Source organism: Eptesicus fuscus, chromosome 16, assembly GCF_027574615.1.
Source record: "Eptesicus fuscus isolate TK198812 chromosome 16, DD_ASM_mEF_20220401, whole genome shotgun sequence".
In the NCBI taxonomy this organism is placed as follows: domain Eukaryota; kingdom Metazoa; phylum Chordata; class Mammalia; order Chiroptera; family Vespertilionidae; genus Eptesicus; species Eptesicus fuscus.
In genome coordinates, this window is record NC_072488.1 from 53,419,460 (window position 1) to 53,440,773 (window position 21,314).

The 21,314-nt window shown below is 43.1% G+C and overlaps 1 protein-coding gene across 1 annotated transcript in view; it reads left to right on the plus strand.

Annotated features, from left to right (window-relative positions):
* Positions 1-21,314, plus strand: part of DNAH6 (dynein axonemal heavy chain 6) — a 216,325-nt gene that overhangs the window by 85,044 nt on the left and 109,967 nt on the right. Inside the window, exons 23-31 of the mRNA XM_054727991.1 lie at positions 2,453-2,672; positions 4,449-4,613; positions 4,696-4,806; positions 6,642-6,767; positions 6,854-7,009; positions 7,659-7,820; positions 14,650-14,787; positions 17,756-17,923; positions 20,852-21,000. Of these exons, the coding sequence (XP_054583966.1) occupies positions 2,453-2,672; positions 4,449-4,613; positions 4,696-4,806; positions 6,642-6,767; positions 6,854-7,009; positions 7,659-7,820; positions 14,650-14,787; positions 17,756-17,923; positions 20,852-21,000 (1,395 nt within the window). The remainder of the gene's footprint in view (positions 1-2,452; positions 2,673-4,448; positions 4,614-4,695; positions 4,807-6,641; positions 6,768-6,853; positions 7,010-7,658; positions 7,821-14,649; positions 14,788-17,755; positions 17,924-20,851; positions 21,001-21,314) is intronic.

Below are 21,314 nucleotides of genomic sequence, written 5' to 3' on the forward strand. Positions count from 1 at the left end.
ATTAATTTAGAAGGATGTACTTAAAAACAAGCCACAGCCTCAAAACATCAGGGAATCAGAGAGGGAAACCAGAAAGATGTGTGATAATGGCAGTCCAGCTAATATCTTGACCAGGGAGTGTAACTCTCAAGGTGGAATTTTGGTGAAGGTTTAAGTGGGTAACAACCCCAAGTGCAGGAAGTATTCTTGATCGCTGCATTACTTCACTGTTGGGTGTATTACGTGTGTGCCCACGGGTCCATGTGTCCACAGATGTGTATGTGAAAAGTTAGAGAGACCTGTGGTGCCTGAACAAGTTTCATTAAGTTAATTGGCGGCCTAACAATGTCACTGTAGAAGTTGGCTAAGGAATTATTTTCACAAATTCCAAATGATTTTTTTTTACTCACCTATGCATTCTAAAAACATACCAAATGTTTATGCTACGTGCCGAAGAGACAAAGGAAAAAAAGGCCATATCTCTGCCCTAATGGAACTCATGGTTAACAGTTGGACAGTCATGGCCATAAACTATTATGATACAGTTATAAAGACCAGAGTATGACTACTTGATGGTAGCAAAAGCTCCCTACTGCAGCCATTGGGGCACATAGTACCACAATGCAGAGAACATTAGCAACATGGTTCATCTTTCATGGGTTTTCCCTGTTTGCTGTTGAGGAATAGGAGTGAAGTTCTATACTAGAACAACCCCTGAAGCAGCCGGGGTTAGGTGGTTATCTGGGTTTCTTGGTTGAGAGGGATCGTTGCTGAGTACCAAGAAGGCTATGTGTGTGCAAAGGAAATGCAAGATCCAAAAGATCTGGTTGAATTTTAACAGAAATAGTTGGGCTTTAAAGAATCTTACTGAAATCTTACATAAATCTTACTAAAACATCATTTAAGCAAAATGGAAACAGATGGAAGAGTTTGAGGTTCGGAATGTGCCTTTTGTCTATTTCACTCTTAAATCAGTAGTTCCCCACCTGGATCAAAGATATTTTTTATATTTAAAGAAACAGCTTATGATATGTAAATAAAACCAGGCACAAATTTACCGATGAAAATATTGAGAACCAAAAAGCATCAGCTCTCTTTTTTCCTTTTGTTTAGAATTACATCAACAAGGTGTGTAATGTTTATGATGTCAGGAGGCTCTGTGAGGCATTGATTTCACTCTAAAAACCTTACAGAAGCTCTGCATGAGCCATGGACCGTATTAGGTCCTGGAGACACAAGATGAATACAATACTGTTCCTGCTCTCACAGTCCAAGCTTTACCGTTATCTGTTTCTTCAGTTGAAAACAAGGCTTGGGGACAATTTAATTATGAATGTATGTGTTATGTTAAAGAAGCAGGACTAATAGAGTGCAACCAGAAGCATCTTTGTTTGTAACTATTGACTGCCTCTGCACTCCCTGCCAGAGGCTAGTTTCTTCCTGCCCCTCTAGACAAAATCTTGATAAAGCCTCATGAATTTTCTGGTCATTCTCAGATAATAATATACAAAAAAAACAAAACAACAACAAAACAAAACAAAAAACACCTCTTGTCACCTTAACCCAATAAATGATCTGTAATAATCAAAACTCGAAACTCCTTTCAAGGTTAAGATGTCCTCCTTCTCTGTGCCACGCCTGTTGCAGGGAAGGTGTTAGTAATGATGAGGATGTATGATCAACCTTCCCATTTCCTGATAGTTTTCTGAGGTCTCCAGAGTGGAGCAGGGATGGGAGGGGAGGCAAGGTGACAAGAGAAACATGCCTTGGTGGTACCCATCTGGCCCCCTCCCTCACCACGTGGGGCCTGTCTTGGACTCACGGGATTCCCTCCAATCCTGAGGGATCTCTCATGGGCAGCTTCCTTCACAGAAGCTGAAGAGTCTTCCCTGGCCAGGCTCTCCTCCCTCACCCTCATCCCTGGGCATCCAGGTATCCACCCTCTCTAGTTCTTTTCCTAAGGTTTCTTCAAGCTTCCAAATGGCCCTGTTGGACAAGTCCTGAGAAAATCTCATGCCTGGCCCACATGCATATATTCACAGAACCAAATAAAGTTCCTGTGACCACCCATCTGTCCATCCAACAAATTATGTACTGACTACCAGGTGTGTGTGGTACTAGGCTAGGTTCTAGAGGAAACAATTCTTCACTGTAGAAGCTCAAAGACAAGTAGCGAAGGCATGTGAACCATTCAGTGTAATAGCAAGAGCCTGCATTTTTTACAATTTTTATGAAAAAATCTGTCTTTTATTTACCAGGTACTAATTCTAGATGTTTGAGGTCATCTGAACTAATAGTCACAACAACTATATTTAGAGGCATGCAGCGTCTCTAGAATCCCAAGACCAGCGGGCTTGGAGGTCCAGGACATCCGTAGATGGGGAAGAGATGTGGCTGAGGGATTTATCTTGTGTGTCTGCATAAGGCTTTGTTTCACCTTCAAGTTACATTTTAAGTATTTTCTTTAATCCAGATTTTACTTCTTATCAAATGATGAGCTTCTGGAGATTTTGGCCCAGACGCGAAATCCCCAGGCTGTGCAGCCGCACTTAAGGAAATGCTTCGACTCCATCTCACGGCTCGAGTTTGCTCTCCTGCCTCCTACTGAAGGGAAACTTCCCACCGTGGAGGGAGAGCCAGAAAAAGTGTATACTAATGATATTTTAGCGATGCTGTCTCCAGAGGGAGAAAAGGTCAGGGGCTTTTGTTTGTAATTCTTACTCTTAAACATCTTTATTGTTGAAAGTATTACCAATGTCCCCTTCCCACCCCCCTCCCCATTGACCCCCTCCACCCTTCACCCACCCACCCCCATCCCAGGCCTACCTCACATCACAATTTTCTGTGTTCATGGGTTATGCATATATGTGTATAAGTTCTTTGGTTAATCTCTCCCCGCCCCACCTCCACCCTTTCCTCTGATATTCATCAGTCTGTTCAATGCTTCTATGTCTCTGGATCTATTTTGTTCGTCGTTTTATTTTGTACATAGATCATGTGATCCTTGCCTTTCTCAGACTGGCCTATTTCTCTTAGCATAATACTCTTCTGGTTCCATGGAAACACTGAAGCCTGACCGCAAATACTGGATCTTTCTATTGCTATCCCACCCTGTACCTCTCTTTGCCCCCTCCACTTATTCCTTTATTTTACTGTTTCCCTTGGGAACCATCTCCCTGCAAGAGGAGTCTATCTACATGCGCTATGTAAATTCCTTCACTTTCTTTTCCTGCTTGCTGCCATCTAATTGCTGGCCCAAGGTTGTGGGCCATGTTTTCAAGGTTGTGGGTAGAGGTTTATTTATTGTCACTCTAAGCACCCATCAAGTGCTCCTGCTGGCTCAGCAGTTTCAGGGATCACCAAGCTAAAACTCTTGCCCTTAGAGTTCTCTAGTGGAGACACAGTCAAACAAACATTGCAAAGCAGCTCACTAAGTGCAGTAGCAGAGGCACATGCTCTGTTCTTGGGAACGGAGTGGAGAAAGGGGAGCCATGTCTTACAAGAGGCACAAGAGTAGACAGGTTCTACTGCCATGCCTGGATTCAAGATTAATGAGATATTGAGGACTTTCAAGTGTTACTATATGTCAGCTACTTAGAGCAGTACCCAGTGGGGGCTCATTGTTAGCAGTGGTGTCTCCAGGGCCCTGCACAGGGCTTGACATATGGTAAACACCAAGCAAGTGAATGTAGTAGCAGACGGTGGGGAACCAAGTGACTTCCCACACGCGCGCACACACACATGCATATACAAGCAGAGACAGTCAGGGAAGAAGGAGCGGGGCCATGGGAGGGGGAGCATTCCATACAGAGGAACTGAGCAGGGAAATGCTGAGGATTTCAGTTCAGTTAGAGCACAGTGGTGTCTCTATGGGAGTGAATGAGCCTGTAGACACTTTACTTGTCCTGAATTGATCTTCTTGCAAAAGAATTTGCTCATCCCTAGTGCAGAAGAAGGCAGAAGAAGAGAGAAGGGAGGAGGACCATGGCTAGGATCCAGGAGAAACACGCAGTTTAAAGGGAGGGTCAAAAAAGAAGGACAGAATAGGAGACCCAGACAAGTCAAGTCATTGGAAATTTAAGATATAAATATGAAAAGGATGAAAAATTGTCAATTGGAGTTGGCAGTTGGGAGAACGTTGCTAACCTTAGTGACCTTAACAGGTTGGAGGAGTGGTTGGGGCCAGCAATTAGATGGCAGCAAGCAGGAAAAGAAAGTGAAGGAATTTACATAGCGCATGCAGATAGACTCCTCTTGCAGGGAGATGGTTCCCAAGGGAAACAGTAAAATAAAGGAATAAGTGGAGGGGGCAAAGAGAGGTACAGGGTGGGATAGCAATAGAAAGATCCAGTATTTGCGGTCAGGCTTCAGTGTTTCCATGGCTCAGGGTTCTGTTACGTAAGCACGGAGAACGGACAGCCTACACGTCCCACGTAAGCCATACTATCGTTGCTCTGATTATCTTCTAGGTTAGGCTGGGAAAAGGCCTCAAGGCCCGAGGCAACGTGGAGGAATGGCTGGGTAAAGTGGAGGAAGCCATGTTCACGTCTTTGCGCCGCCTGTGCAAGGCTGCCATCGCCGACTATCAGGCGAAACCGAGGACAGAGTGGGTGATAGCTGGCCACCCTTCTCAAGTAAGCTACACCCCTTGTTTCCAGCTCTGACTCCCTTGTCGGTGAGATGCCTCACGCACTCAAGGAAGATGTTTCCATGCAGGTGATCCTGACCATTTCTCAAATCATTTGGTGCCGCGATTTGACCGAGTGTTTGGAAACAGATGAAGATCGTCTAGAGGCCCTGGAAGCTTTTGAAAAAGTCAACTTTGAGGTGAGATTTTTAACAGAGTGACACTGAACATATTGCTGTGCAAGATGGTCTCGGTGGCTTTTATTGGCATGGTTAAAACAAATTCCCTTTCTTTCACAGATTTAATGCTCTGCCGTGATTTCCAGAGCTTTGGGGTTCTCACTAAAACCATTTATGTTCCAGTTTTCTAAGGGCCACTGCCTTGGTGTTTGTGTATTATTTTATATGATGAATACTTAATAAAAATAGAAAATACAATTCGAGAGGAAAATGTCAGGATTACAATTTTTGCATCCTTTAAGGAGAGATTGTATTTCCTGGATCCTAGAGGTCTCTCACAGAAGTTTATTCAATCTATGGCAACACCGGGGTTTCTGCCATTTCTATTCTGAGGCTCAAGATGTGCTTTAGAACCCTCACACAACTATCAATAAAACAAATAAGGGAATGAATCGAAATGCCATTCTACAAGAATTTTCAAGCTACAGTTGGGAACTGCCATTTTGCAGCTCTGCCTAATCTTTCACTCCAAATTCAATTCTTCTTCCAAGCAATGTTTCATTTTTAAATAATCACCCTTAAAACAGAAAGAGGAGAGGATCCTCAGCAGACTTGACGGCCCTCAATAGTATTTCATGTCAAAGAGCCCAGAGAAGAGAGTGGACTCCCTAAGGAAAGTCCTGTTCATTTCTGCGTGGAGGGGGGGGGGGGGGGTCCCTGCTTATGGTTTATGGAAAACTCAGCCCAGCAGTTCAAGGCCTTCAGGACTGAAAAATGTCAGTTGCCCTTCTCTGGAAAAGATTTAGCCATGGAGGTGACAATCAGGAGTTCAATCTATCAAAGACGCTTTTATTTAATCAATCTGGGGCCTACTTAAAATGCTCACATTTTCTGATAAATCAGAGGAAAAACTACTCCCAAAATGAGGCATATTACCTTAATCTCACTTAATTTTTAGGGAAAACCAATCTTCTCCAGGGACATCACCACATGGTGGTTAAGAGCATGGGCTTTTCTGAGGCCAATGTCTACTCGAGTCTCATTTTTGCCACTCCTGAGCTGTGTGACTGCCATCAAGTTACTCCCCCTCTTTGACCCTGTTTCCTCTCATGGAAAATGGGGGTAAAGATAATATGTACTTCATAGAAATGTTGTAGGAATTAAGTAAGTTAAACTATTGTCCTGTTTGGTCACAGAATTATCTATTCTTATTTTAAATTGAATTTTATTATTTTTTAAATTTATTTATTGTCTAAAGTTTTACATATGTCTCCTTTTCCTCCACCTGACCCCCCACCCCAAGCCATTGCAATACTTTTTAGGCGCCCGCAGCCAGGGAGGCTGGAGTCTCGGTGTTCATAGGTTCGCAGCTGAGGCAGCTAGTCCCTGGGCCATGTGGTTGTAGGGTCCCGGGGGGTATCCAAGGTCTCCCCGTTTGAAGGTAAGGCTGGGCTTCCGATCACAGCCGCTGTCCCCTTCAAGATGGTGTGGTCTCTGCGGCAGAGCCGGCTGCTCCAGGAGAGATTTCAGCAAAGTAGAGGCTGCCCAGCCAGGGGAGCCTGGTCCGCCAGTTCCCAACAGTCCTGTGGGATATAGCTGTCCCTCACTCACAAATACAGACACACCCGCACGTCCACACACTCTCCTTTCGCTCTCTCACTCACACACTATCTTGCAACCTGCTGTCCCATCAGCCGCCATCTTGGATCCCTCTCGATTCTTAAAATTAGATAGTTTTGGCAAATATCTACTCTGAATTTAATATATGTAAGCTGATTTTTCAAAGTCCATTATGATAATTTCTCTTTTATTTTTTTGTTAATCCTCACCCAGATAATTTCTCGTTTAATTTTTAGAGATTAACTGACCTGGCTGCATTAGTTCGAGGCCCTCTTTCTAAAATACACAGAAACATCATAACTGCCTTAATTACTATTGATGTACATGCAAGAGACATTGTCACCGATCTTGTTCAAGCCCAGGTACCTGTTTCATTTGAGTAAAAATAACATATTACTACCTGAAATTAGTGCATCTAATATGCGTATCATTGTTATCACTTCTGTAGGTAGAGGAAGTGGATTCCTTTGACTGGCAGAGACAACTGCGCTATTATTGGAACATAGACATAGATAACTGTGTGGCTAGAATGGCGCTCTCTCAATACACTTATGGCTATGAATATTTGGGTGCATGCCCAAGATTAGTTATTACTCCTCTCACGGTAAGTTACTGATCACTTAGGTTAATGTTGAAACAAGAGTGCTTTATTTTATCAAAAACTAGAGGTCCAATGCATGAAATTCATGCAAGGGACTTCTTCTGCCTTGGCCCCTGCCTCCTCAGCTTCGTCCGAAAGGTTGTCCAGTCTAATTAGCATAACACACTTTTATTATTATAGATAGTCTGGAAAAGTTTTATCTAACATTAACTCTTGAAAGGATTTGCTATTGACTACATCTTTGTAAAGCCAAGGTTTGCATTAATTCCTTGCCAGGATCTTTCAGTATATTTCAATTGCTATAAAACCTTTCACAGAAAAGAATTACCTGCCTCCCATAGAAAAGGTAGGACTTATGATTTTGTGGCTAGAATAAGTTCCCTTCAATAATAAAAGTTTATCGCTCTATTTGGTTTGGCTCAGTGGATGGAGTGTCAGCCTGCAGACTGAAGGGTCCTGGGTTTGGTTCTGGTCTAGGGCATATGCCCGGGTTGCAGGCTTGATCGCCAGTGGGGGGCGTGCAGGAGGCAGCCAATCAATTATTCTCTCATCATTGATGTTTCTCTCTCTCTTCCTCTCCCTTCCTCTCTGAAATCAATAAAAATATATTAAAACAACAATAATAATAATAACAGTTTACCCATTTCTTCAGGATCGCTGCTACCTGTGCCTCATGGGGGCTTTGCAGCTCGACCTGGGAGGAGCCCCAGCTGGTCCTGCTGGCACTGGGAAAACCGAGACTACCAAAGACCTAGCAAAAGCTCTTGCCATCCAGTGTGTGGTCTTCAACTGTTCCGATGGTTTAGACTACAAGGTATGGTCCCGGCGTCTGAACCCTCATGTGAAGTGCTTCATATGGCTTTCTCTACTTGCAACATGACATAACAAAAGAAGGAGAGAATAGAGTGTTGGCAAGCAAGAGAAAACTAGTGGGCAAGGGATGGTTACAGTGGAAGACATAGAGCCAAGGAGAAGCATCACCATAAGGCAGTCTGGGTGGTCCAGGTAGAAATCAAGGCCAGTGGAGGATTTGTCAAATGCTGGTAAAATTAAAAATGTACTCATGTCAGTAAGTAGAAAGAAGAGAGATGGGTACACGATAAAAACAGGGAAACCTAAGAACAAGGAATAAGCTTACAGGAAGAGATGAGCTATTCACAGAGTTGTGTATTGAAAATGAAATACATAGGAGGTGAGAATTCATCATTAGATTTTTCCAGTATGGCAGATGTTGTTTTTATCAGAGACCCCCTTTACACTCTTAAAAATTATTGAATTCTCATCAGCTTTTGTTTATATACGTGGATTACATCTGTTGCTATTTATTATGTTAGAAATTAAAACTGACACATTTAAAATATTTGTTTTAAAATAATGATAGTAAATCTATTACATGTTAGCATAAACATATTGCCTGTGAAAAATAACTATTTTCCCAAACAAAAAATTCAGGGAGAATAGTGACATTGTTTTATATTTTTGAAAATTTCTAATGTTTGGCATAATAGACGACAGCCAGATTCTCACATCTACTTCTGTTGTCAGGCTGTTGAAATATGTTATTTTGGTTGCAATAGTGAAAGAAAATCTAGTCTCACACAGAGATGTACCCAAAAAAAAGAGAGGGATATTTTAATAAGTTCCAGATAATTGTTGACATTCTTCTTTGAAACCACACCAAAATTTGATAAGCAACAGTTTCTTGAAGATTATTTGCAATGTGAAAATTGAAGCCATATCAATGACTTTTTCGTACTCTGTAGTCTCATGAGAAAATGAGAGTAGAAAAAGGCAAATAAGATTTTAATATTGTGGAGAGCTGCTACAGTGTTTGGACAGGTTCAAGCCTCGGACTAATGAGAGGACACAGTCCTCTCATTGCCATGTGCAAGTCCCAGCTTGGAGGGCAGAGCCCTCCCAGCACAATTATAGCCAGAGGCTATAGTTGTAAGCTTGAACCTATGGTCTGAACACATGGTCCCACGTGTCTGAGTAATGTGGGCTTGATAGAGTTCAGGTGCATGTAATTGAATAGATTCGAAACCCACGAGAACGTTGTAACCACACCCTTATTTTGCCTCGTGGAATCTGACTATAAAATAAAGACACAGTTTGTAGTCCGTGGCACTGTCGCTAGCTCTCCATCAGAGAGGACAGCGTCCCACCCAGACCCAGCTTTCAGTCTCTGCTCTGTCTTTTCTCAATCCTTCACCGCCCCCTCTCAGGCTCACCAAACCTGGATGAGCTGGGTCAGCACATAATATGCCTATGAAAATACTTCTACCTTGCAGACCCCCCTGAAAGAAACTCTGGGACTTGTAGGGTTCCCCAGACAATACTTTGGGAACTGCTCTATTAGCATGTTCATTCCTAATTTGGAAAGTCACATCTCTTAAAAGGTCTAAAGCAGGGGTAGGAAACATCCAGCCTACAGGCCATATAAGACCCTCGAAATCATTGGGTCTGGCCCTACCAAGGCATTAGGGGTGAGTTAATTAAATGTTTGACTAAATATAGCAGGCTAATTTTTAAGTTGCTAATTTTGAATGGTCTGCACATGATGTTTTAAATATCTAAATGGCCCATAGCAGAAAAAAGGCTCCCTGTCCCTGGTCTAAAGGATTGTCAGAAAAAGACAACGGCCATCCTTGTCAATATTCCAGTCAAACGTGTGGCAAGAGGAAGACTTCCCACTTGTCACCCTACCTTACCCATACTATCGGGAGGGTGGTGGCAGGCACCTCCCCCAGAAGCAGAAACAAGAGAAGGACAAATCATCCATCAGTCTCCATGCAGAGGTGACTGGCCTTTAGACGTGGCTTCCTTGGTGGACTTTCGGGAAGCATACATGAAGGGAAAGAAAGGAGCTTCCAATATGCCTCCCATATATTAAGATTGAGTCTTCTTTCTTTAAATCTTTTTTGTTTTTTACTTTTATTTTTTATTGAGGTATAATTAACATACAACATTATGATAGTTTCGGGTATACAACAGAGTAATTCGATATACTGCAAAATGATGACCAAAGTCTGTGTAGTTAGCATTCATCACCACACATGGTTACAGAATTTTTTTTCTTGTGATGAGGATTTTTAAGATCTACTTTTAAACAATGAGTCTTAAAATTAGAGGAACTTACACATCATGATTAATCAGCATGAAAAACAAAATAAAGGCTCTTTTTTATATGTTAAAAGTAAGTGATTCCAAGCCTGAGAGCCCACCTTGATCAAATATCGTCTTTTTTACCTCCCTGGAGTACTGGCTTATTTCAGCAAGTGCTATGCTTACTTCAGCAAGCCGTCAGCAGGGGTGATGCATACCACATAAAATCATTCTGACGGAGAAAAGTTTCATTCTTTTTGTCTTCTGTTGGTGCCACACGCATTTGTTGTCATTGGTGATCTAGGCCGGATAGTCCTTGTAACCACTGAACTAGTTGTAGCCACTTCCCAACTCTGATGACCAGTATCATCGTGAGCTCTGACTTCAATAAACCAACAAACAAAACACCTTCTTGATAAAAACCCTCAACATACTAGAAATCGAAGATAACCTCTTCGGTCTGAAAAAGAAAAAAGAGCATGTAAGAAAAACTCACAGCTAACATCTAATTATTGGTGAAAGACTGAATGATTTCCACCTAAAATTAAGAACAAGACAAGGATGCCTTCTCTCCTCTTTTATTCAACATCGTACTAGTGGCCCTAGGCAGGGCACTAATCCCAGAAAATGAAATAAAAGGCATCTAGATTGGAAAGGAAGAAGTAAAATTGTCTCTTCTTATAAATAGCATGATCTTGTATTTTAAAAATCCTGAAGAATATACACACACAATTAAAACTACTAGTAAACAAATTTCAGCAAGATTGCAGGATATAAGATCAATATACAGAAATCAATTGTAATTGTATATAAAATAGCAACAAACAATCCAAAAAGTATATTAAGAAAACAATTCCATTTAAAATAGAATCAAAAGAATGAATTACTTAGAACTATATTTAACAAAAGATCAGACTTATACTCTAAAAACTACAAAGATGTAGAGCCCCTCAGTTATGGGAAAGACATCTGTAAAATATTAGTATGTAAAACAGCATCTCCCCAAAGTATGTTACTTAGAATCCTACTATAGCATATGCAGAAAAACACACAAAAAAATCTGTGTTCTGCCTCATTTCCCTTCTAGATTTTCACATCACAAAGTAGCATACTAACTATGTTATAAAGTGCCTCAATTAGGAGGAAATCTGTTTAGCTTTATTTAATTCAGCAAGTCCTAAACGTTTTGACCATGGATGCCTTTTGGTCACTAACAGAGCTAATATTCTCATTTTTCTAAAAGTTGAAAGAAATTAAACAGAACCTAAATAAGTGGAAACATATCCCATTTTAATGAATTAGAAAACTTCATATTACTAATATGGCAATTCTCCCCAGATAGATCTACAGATTTAATGCAATCTCTATCAAAATCCCAGCTGACTTCTTTGCAGAAATTGACAAGCTTATGTAGTGTATGGAAATTCAGGGGATCCAAAATAGCCAAAACAACCTTGGAGGGGGGAAAGAGCAAAGTTGGTGAACTCACATTTCCCAATTTCAAAACTTTCTACAAAGCTACAGCAATCAGGACAGTGTGGTTACTGGCTGGCAAGAGGATAGACAAAGGGATCAATAGAATATAATTAAGAGTTCGGAAATAAGCCTTTTAGAGTAAATTGATTTTTTACAAGACTGCAAAGATAATTTGATGGTCAGTAGACTTTTCAACAAATAATGCAAAAAAAATGAAGTTGAACCCCTTTTTCACCCTATATATAAAAACTAACTCAAAATGAATTAAAGACTAAGTGTGTAACAGCTAAAAAAAATGAAACTGTTAGAAGACAACATAGGTGTAAATCTTTGTGACCTTGAATCGTGCAATGGCTTTTTAGCTATGACACAAAAAATATAACTAAGAGAAAAATTGGATAGACTAGACATTATCATCAAAATTAAAAACTTTTGTGTTTCAAAGGATAGACGCAAGAATGTGAAAAATCAACTCACAAAATAGGAGAAAATATTTTACAAATCATGTATCTGATAAGAGGTGTGAATCTAGTACATATAAAGAACTATTACAACTCCATTATAAAAAGGCAGGTAATCTAATCTCACAATGGACAGGCGTTGAATAGACAGTTCTCCAAAGAAGATATACAAATGGCCAGTAAACACAGGAAAAGATTATCAACATTACCAGCCATTAGGGAACAGAGCAAATTAATATTACAATGAGACACCACATCACACCCACTAGGACAGCTGTAATCAGAGACAGACAATAACAAGTGTTAGCTAAGATGTGGAGAGACTAGAACCCTCAGACACTGCTGCTGGGATTGCGAAATGCTACAGGTGCTGTGGAAAACAGTTCGGTGGTTCCTCAAATGTGAAACAGAGTTACTGTAGTACGTAGCAATTCCAATCCTTGGTATGTTCACTGCCACGGGAAATGAAAATATACGTCCATGCAAAACACACATGTTCATAGTGTCATTATTCATAATAATAAAAAAGTGGAAGTATCCCAAATGTGTATCAGTTAAGGGAGAGATAAACAAAATGTGGAATATCCATATGGACATTAAACCTAAAATTAAGGCTCAGTATTATATGCTGCTTTAACATCTGGCAAAACTGTGAGGGCTTCAAATGGCCTAACTAAGCTCTTCTTCCAACTCTGTTTCTGGTGATAAGGTCCCTGAGTCAAGCAACTCTTCTTAGCAAAGGAGCCGGGCATGGTTTCTGCTTATCCCTGGCAGGTTTCCATTCCCTGCCAACCTGCAGAATTATTCAAACAAGCTTATAACATCTTCCCCTGTGAACCAGGGAACAGCCCGCCTTCTGAATACTACAAAGGCTGCCTCCCACAGCCAAGATAAGGAAGCAATTCAAGTGCCCATGATTGATTGGGTGATTGACTAAAGAAGAAGTGGTACATACATACAACGGAATATTACTCAGCCATTAAAAAGAACAAAATCTTATCATTTGTGACGACACGGATGGAACTAGAGGGCATTATGCTAAGTGAAATAAGTCAGATAAAGACAAATACCATAGGATTTTACTTACATGTGGAATCTAAAGAAAAAAAATAAATGAACAAACAAAATAGGAACAGACTCATAGATTCAGAGAATAGACTAATTATTGCCAGATGGGAGAGGGGTTTGAAGGACTGGTGAAAAAGGTGAAGGGATTAAACAGTACAAATTGGTAGTTGCAGAATAGCCACAGAGATGTAATTATAGCGTAGGGCATATAGTCAATAAAATCGAGATACATAGGCCTGGGGCCAGGTGGGTACTTGAAGAGGGTGAGCGGGCACAACAACTCTGTAAAATACATGGTTTTCTAACTTTGCGGTACATCTGAAACCAATACAGAATAATATTGAATGTAAACTGAACAATCAATTTTAAAAACACATTTTGAATTCCCAACGTCAAAATAATGAATAAGCTTTCACTGTTCACCGTTCACTGACAGAAGCTAAAGGAACGACTTTTATAGAGAAAAGGCAGAAACTGAGCAAGGAGATTATTTGATTGGCTATTTTGTACAAATGCTGAACCCAAAACTCAAGTCTCCGAAGAAATGTTCTACTTTAGGTGCCCATGTGTGCACGTTCGTGCCAGGCGGGATTCTGCGGCAGAAATTAGAGCCACTGCCTTAACCTGCGCGGCTGCGCTTCCCTCCGTGGTCCCGGGTGCTACCTGCCATCTGCAGTCGCTTGTGCAGACAGGGAACGCTTCCATTAGTAACAGTCCTCAAGGTGTTTTTAAGTCCTTAAGTGTGTCGATGCCATGTATTTCTATGAGAACCTGTCAAGTATTTACATAGGTGAGTGAAGGTTATGAAAAGTGAGACAGTTGGTCAGATTGTCACTACGTTTAAAATAAAAATGAGCTTCAGATCATTTAAAAAGAGACAGAAAGCTGTTTCTTCTCATAGAAAAGTGCCAACCTGTGACAGCCCAGGATTCACATGAAACAATTACTTATTAGCACATACTGCCTCTTTCCCTTTTAACATTTCAGCTCAAAATTTAACTTTTTTTGCTGTTATTAATCCTCACCAGAGGATATTTTTCCATTGATTTTTAGAGAGAGTAGAAGGAAGAGGGAGAGACAGAGAGAGAAATATTTTTTTAATATATTTTATTGATTTTTTACAGAGAGGAAGGGAGAGGGATAGAGAGTTAGAAGCATCAATCAGCTGCCTCCTGCACACCCCCTACTGGGGATGTGCCCGCAACCAAGGTACATGCCCTTGACCGGAATCGAACCTGGGACCTTTCAGTCCACAGGCCGATGCTCTATCCACTGAGCCAAACCGGTCAGGGCCAGAGAGAGAAATATTGATGTGAGAGAGACACATCAATTGGTTGCCTCCTGCACGCACCACGACCAGGGCCAAGGAACCCGCAACGGAGGTACGTGCCCTTGACCAGAATCAAACCCAGGACAGTTCAGTCCACGGCTGAGGCTCTATCCACGGAGCCAAACTGGCTAGGGCTCAAAATTTAACTTTTGAAGGATTTCCCCTTTTTTATACAAAGCTGAACAGGGTTATTTTGATTTCAGATGATGGGACGCTTCTTCAGCGGGCTGGCACAGTCAGGGGCCTGGTGCTGCTTTGATGAATTTAATCGAATTGACATTGAAGTTTTGTCAGTGATTGCACAGCAGCTCATTACCATTCGGAATGCCAAAGCTGCAAAGGTAAGGCTGGGCAACTCCACCGCGGCAGCACCTCCAGTTTGTAACTAACCGACAGCCCTTTGCATCTTAGGCAGGGGAGTGCTAGCTTGAGCCTGCCTGTGCATGTTTGCAGTGTAATTGGTAAGTACTACGGCGACATGACTTAGCTGGGAGAATGAATTCCTCATGCAGGCAGCACAGAAACAAGCGTATGTCGGACACTGTGCTGCCCTTGTGGAACTGTGTTCGTCTTCCCATCCCCAACACATACACACACACACACACACACACACACACTCACACATATCACACACACACACACACATCTCCTACTTTCTTCCTCGCTTTTCTTGTTCTTGCCTTGGACATTTACTTCTCTGCTAGGTTTCTCAGCGCTGCTGCTTCTGCGCTCCACTGCCTTCATAATGGCCCCCAGGCTCAGCCTAGTGCTGGTAGAAGGATGGGAGAGGATTCCTGGGCAATCTAGGGGGACTCGGCTCCCCAGCATCCACTGGACAGAAGCCAAGGAGTGTGTCCCATATAAGGGGTTTATATTGGGAAGCTGACTGCCGTGAAGCATGCGCCAAGTTCTCTGTGTTGACTCTGTGTTGACTCTCTGAGATACAGTCATAAGATCACCAAAGGGCAGTCTGATGTTCAGACAGTATAAGCCAGAACAGTCTTGCCAGTTATTTAAATAGCTGCTACCCCAAGCCCCTAGAGGGACCCCCACCATTAAGTTGGCCCCTTCACAGGGAGCCCTTATGTCCTCCGGATCCAGCTGTAGGATTCGTGCTGACGTAGCGAGGGGGCCTCTGGATGCAGCTGTAGCTCCAGGGACAGGGGCCATTCTTATCGGAAGGTGTCCTGCTAAAGAGTTCTTAGATATTTTGATTATCACCTCTGCAAAAAAGCAAATTACAGAGCAAGTAAAAAGAAAGCAGAAATTAGAATTGAATGAGCTGCTAAATTGTACAAGTGGTTGTACTTGACACTTATTTTACCTCCACACCAAACCTGTGTGACGTATATGGCATTGCCTCAAGGTTACTTATGGGTGAAAAGGATTCAAAGAAACTTTAAAATACCTGGGAACACCGTAGACCTAAATCCATGTGACCTTAAAGTCTGCATCCCTCCAGGTATGCACTCCTTACCCTCCCCCGATCCCGATCCTCTGAGGAGGCCTGTATTAAATGCAGGGGCCTCCAGATATACCATAACTCAGAAATCATTATCACCTTGCTGAGCAGTGAAGTGAGAGCAAAGTATGGCGGAAAAGGGAGGAAAGACCAAAGAGAATGGAGGGAGAATGGAAGCCTTGCCAACTGGAGAGTAACCATGTGCGGTCACAGAAAGGTAGGAGGACGTCTGAGACTCCCCAGAGCTCATCCTCAGTTTTGCCAGTGGCCAGATGATCCTCGGAAGGAGATACATCCCCTGGGATAGGTGGAGACACTAAAGCACGGAAATTTGCAAGTTTCAAAAACAGAATCAGCAATTTAGTGGCAGCAGGACTGCTCTCCAGTTGTACCATCCAGCATGTTCTGCTCCAGGATGTGACACATCTCCAAGCTCCATCCCAGCCTTGCTCTGTATTCTTCATGTTCTTATTAGTGCCTTCATCCAGTGGCCCAGCTAGACCTGGAATTCATCTTGGATTTTCCCCATTACTATCAACCCCAGAACTGAAGCCATCAATCACCATATCCGTTTAATTTTACCTGCTAGATGCCTCTTGTTCCTAGTGATAACACCGTAATTCTGGCTCCCGTCGTCCCTCTAATAACAATTCCATAGTGGACCCCCTATCCGACCTCTCCACTGCTACCTTTGACCCTATCACTCTGCTCAAAATTCTTCTCTGCTTCCTCCACCCATAGGACAAAATCTAAATTCCTTAGTCTAGTGTGCAAGATCCCTGATGCTCAGGCCCTGGCCTACTGACACTTTCCTCCTAGAACCCTACCCTTGAGCAGAGTGGATAGCTGGCCATTCCCTGAACGTGCAGTGTAGTGTCCTGTTTCTGCTCCCTCTGACTGGAACAGCTGCCCCAGGTTGTCTGTGTGAAATGCCTCTCCTCATTCCTCATTTCTCCAGCAGACTTCCCTGCTGCTCCTCTGGGCTTTGCTCCCTGTGGCCTTTGCACACGCCTGCACTGTATCCTCTGTTGCACACCATGGTCACAGTTTCCAGGTTTGACTCAACAAGTCCAGGAGCTTCTAGAGGGCTCAGGCATGAGTCTCTTTCTGCTCTCTGCATTCACGCCTAACCCATTGCCTCACCTGCAACAGATGCTCAGCAGGTGTTTGCTGTTGAATAAAAGTGAAGAGGTAACAGCTGGGCTTCAATCACCCAAGGACTAACATCAGATTAAATTTTTTGGAGAAAACCAGAAAGTGAGGGTGGAGAGGTTTAGTGGCCATTAAGTCCAAGTTGAATTGAGGAGGCTCAGCAAAAGATGTTGAGGCCTAGAAGACTGCAGGACTGGGTGAAGCAGGAAGAGACTATTGGGCAAGACAGGGGCAGGGAGGCACAGAGCAGGAAACACGGAGCCCAGAAGAGATTGGTTGGATAGGACAGCACCGGGAGAGAAATGTCCCCTGTTGTCCAACAGCAGGATTCATATCTCTTTGCATGAATGCTCCATTGCACAAGTTTTTTTAAATCCTCACCAGAGGATATTTTTTTCCAGAGATGTGTAAGTGGGGGAGAAGGGGGAGAGAGGGGAAAAAAACATCGACATGAGAGAGACACAGATTGGTTGCCTCCCGCACGCAGCCCCATCAGGGCCAGGCAACCTACAACTGCGGTATGCGCCCTTGACTGGGAATGGAACCCAAGACCCTTTTTCTGAGGGCCGATGCTCTAACCACTTAGCAAACCAGCCAGGGCTCCATTACACACATTTTGACTCCAGTAATCATGTGAAAGAGTTTACAGATGTCTGGAGAAGTGTTAACTTATCCTTTCTCTTTCCTTTAAACAGCTCTCTAGATTCATGTTTGAGGGGCGGGAAATAAAGCTGGTCATGACTTGTGCAGCCTTCATCACAATGAATCCCGGATATGCAGGAAGGACTGAATTGCCAGATAACTTGAAAGCCCTGTTCAGACCTTTTGCAATGATGGTTCCAAATTATGCCTTGATTGCAGAGGTGAGCTTCACATTATAAACCAGGAAAATTTTTAAGCTTATTTCTTTTATTTACTATTGAAGTAGAAAGTTTTCTTTATGAATGCACCCTGGCAAAGGTTGTACATCATTGCTTGCTCATAAGAGTAGATATGATTATCACTTAAGATGTTTTGTTCTCTCTCTCTTTCTCTCTCTCTCTCTCTCTCTCTCTCTCTCTCTCTCTCTCTCTGTGTGTGTGTGTGTGTGTGTGTGTGTGTGTGTGTGTGTGTGTGTAAATGCTATATCCCTAATGCCTAGAATGGTATCTGGAATATAGTAGGTCCTTAAATCGAATGAATCAATGAGTTTAATTAAGCAGTTCATTAGGGTTTATTAGTTCATCTCTAGAAATTAAAATGTCTGGAGTCATTCTAAAAATACTATATTGTTCTCACTTCTTGGGCATCTATAATAATAAAAGCATAATATGCAAATAGACCGAACAGCAGAACCACCATCCGGATGACCACACTATGACACCCACTGGCACCAGGCCAGCCAAGGCAGATGCAATGTGATTGGTCAAGGGGCCCCGCCATTGCCCCACAATCGCCCCACAAAGGGAGGCCCAAGCCACCTGGGTGGTGGCACTGGGATGAGTAGGTGGGGCCTCCCTCTGTGGGGCAATTAATCACGGGGGCCCCAGATCAATTGCTCCACAGAGGGAGGCCCAGGCCACTGGCCAGCAATGCTGTGGCGTATGTGTGGGGCCAGCCAATGATCGCCCCACAGAGGGAGGCCCAGGCCAGCCAAGCCATCGCACCCCATGCCTGTCGCCCACAGAGGGAGGCAACCAGGGGGGGGTGGGGGGCAGTGCTGCACAGATGGCAAGCAGTGGCAGTGGCGAGGGCAGGACCAGCTGCCAGCAGCCAGGGGAAGGAAAGCCCCCAATAGGCCCTGATCGCCAGCCAGGCCTAGGGACTCTACCAGAGGCGTCCCGGATTGCGAGAGGGTGCAGGCTAGGCTGAGGGACACCCCCCGCCCCGTGCACGAATTTTGTGCACCGGGCCTCTAGTTATTTTATGTTAGAGTCCAGGGATGTTGAGTTGCAGCAATGCTGGTGGAAGGTGGAGGGTGGAGATTGGTCTGTAAGTCTGTATCAACTTAGTAAAAAATAGTCATCATTAATACATTAAATATTTGTATTGTATTTACTAGTGGCCCATTGCACGAATGAAGATTCGTGCAAGAATGGGCCTTCGTTCCCCTGGCTGCCAGCACCACCTTTGCTCTGGCCGGAGCAGCCTTTCCGCTCCGGCCTGGAGCCACCTTTCTGCCTTCCCATGCTGCCCAGAGACCAGGAGCGGCTAGGGTGGTGCAGAACACCTGTACAGAACACCATGGCGACAACACAAGCATCCCACCCATCCCCGGCCACTCTATGCCTGCGTATGCAAATTAACCGCCGTCTTTGTTGGGTTAATTTGCATACTCACTCCTGATTGGCTGGTGGGCATTGCAAAGGTATAGTCAATTAGCATGTTACTCTTTTATTAGGTAGATTCTTTCTGTGTCTATCCAGGAATCTTTCCATTTAAACTGGTTTTTGTTTCTTCATACTAGCTAAGAACCAATGTGACTTCTTAGCACTTTTTGCAAAGGGGTAATTTACATATAGTAAAGTGCACAGATCATAAGAGAACAACTTGGAACTCTTACACATGGATTCACTGGTATGACCATCCAGACCAAAATATGGGACATTTTCAGGTCTCTAGATGGCCCTGTGTGCTCAGCACTGCAGTTCATGACAAGGAACCCCACCCCGTTTAGAATGCAGTTTCCCAGAAAGCACAGATTACTCCTGTTGCTAACAATTCTTTCGATAACAGCTCAATATTACAAGTTCTATTAGTATAATGCTTACATCATCACAGTTTCCAGGTTTGACTCAGCAATACCAGGAGCTTCTAAAAGGGCCCAGGCATGAGTCTCCTTCAGCTCTCTACATTCACACCTAACCCACTGCCTCACCTGCAACAGATGCTCCTGAGGTCATGGTGGGGTGGAAGGCTGTTAAGGCAGGTGGTGTCTTCACTAGACCCCCTGTGGACAGGGACAACGAATGACTTTCTCATTGTCCAATGATGGTAGCAAAGAAACCAGTTTTGGAACTCAATCCACCATTTTATTCACATCTCATGTTTCATCCTATTGATTATCAGTAATTAATTGAAGACATTTAAAAAACCCAGTCTACTGAGTGCTATTCCTATTGTTACAGATTGAATGAGTCAGGATCTGCCATCAATAAATGTTCTTAATCGCCTGCAGTGTACAGAGCTCTGTGCTGCTAGGTAGCTAGACCAAACAAAACAGGTGCCAGTAAGAAATCTCTGCATCATCTCAAATCCCAATTCCGAGGCCAGCAGCAGTGATTCGAGTAGATTGTGGATTGGAGGAAGGGTCCACACCCCCTCCACTGTTGTTACAGATTTATTAACCATGGCTACAGAAACTTGTCCCAGGCAAGGCAGCTCCAAGGGCAGGGAAGAGGCTGCAGATCTTTGTATAGTTTCCCTAGACTCCCGGGGAGCCTACACCATCAGATGTGAGAGGCTCAAGTCTTGCTTCTGTACTCGGGCCTTATACCACCATCCGGCCTCCATGATGTGAACATTTTCAAGCTGTGGACTCTCTACTCTTTGACTCAAATGTCACTAAGGCCATATCTCCATCAATAGAAAGGAAGCAGAATCAGGGCTCAGGCCTCCCCATACAATGTCCCACCTTCCACCTCCTTGTGGCATAAAAAAACCCTTTTCCCCTCAGTCTTTACATTTCTTTGTTAAATGATGTGACAACTGGGAGAGCTGTGGTGTCTAAAGTAGATTTTGAAGACATTGGTATTATGCTGACATATTTTTGTCAATATAATGTAATAACATGATGTAATACTTTTTTCTAGGTAATTCTATATTCTGAGGGATTTGAATCCAGTAAAATATTAGCAAGAAAAATGACTCAGATGTATAAGCTTTGCAGTGAACAGCTCTCTCAGCAAGATCACTACGACTTCGGCATGAGAGCCGTGAAGTCTGTGCTGGTTATGGCTGGGTAAGAAACCGAGGCGGCCAACAGCAAAACGTCAGAACATGCAATCAAACACGTTCCGTGGGCAATTCACAAACGGCTCTTGAAGTAGCATAGGAAGTGATTAATAAGTACCAGCCGCTGCTGTTGTCATCGTTCTTAACTTAACACTCCCATTCACCGTGAAATGGGTATCTCTGCTCATCCCCTGACAGTTCTTCACTGTGTGCCCTACGTAGCTGTCCCCAGACCAGACCTGAATCTAGACTGGGCTTCGGAGAACTTTCATTTCCCCTGAACTTGTCACATACACTGGGCTTTAGTGTACAAAAGCTTTT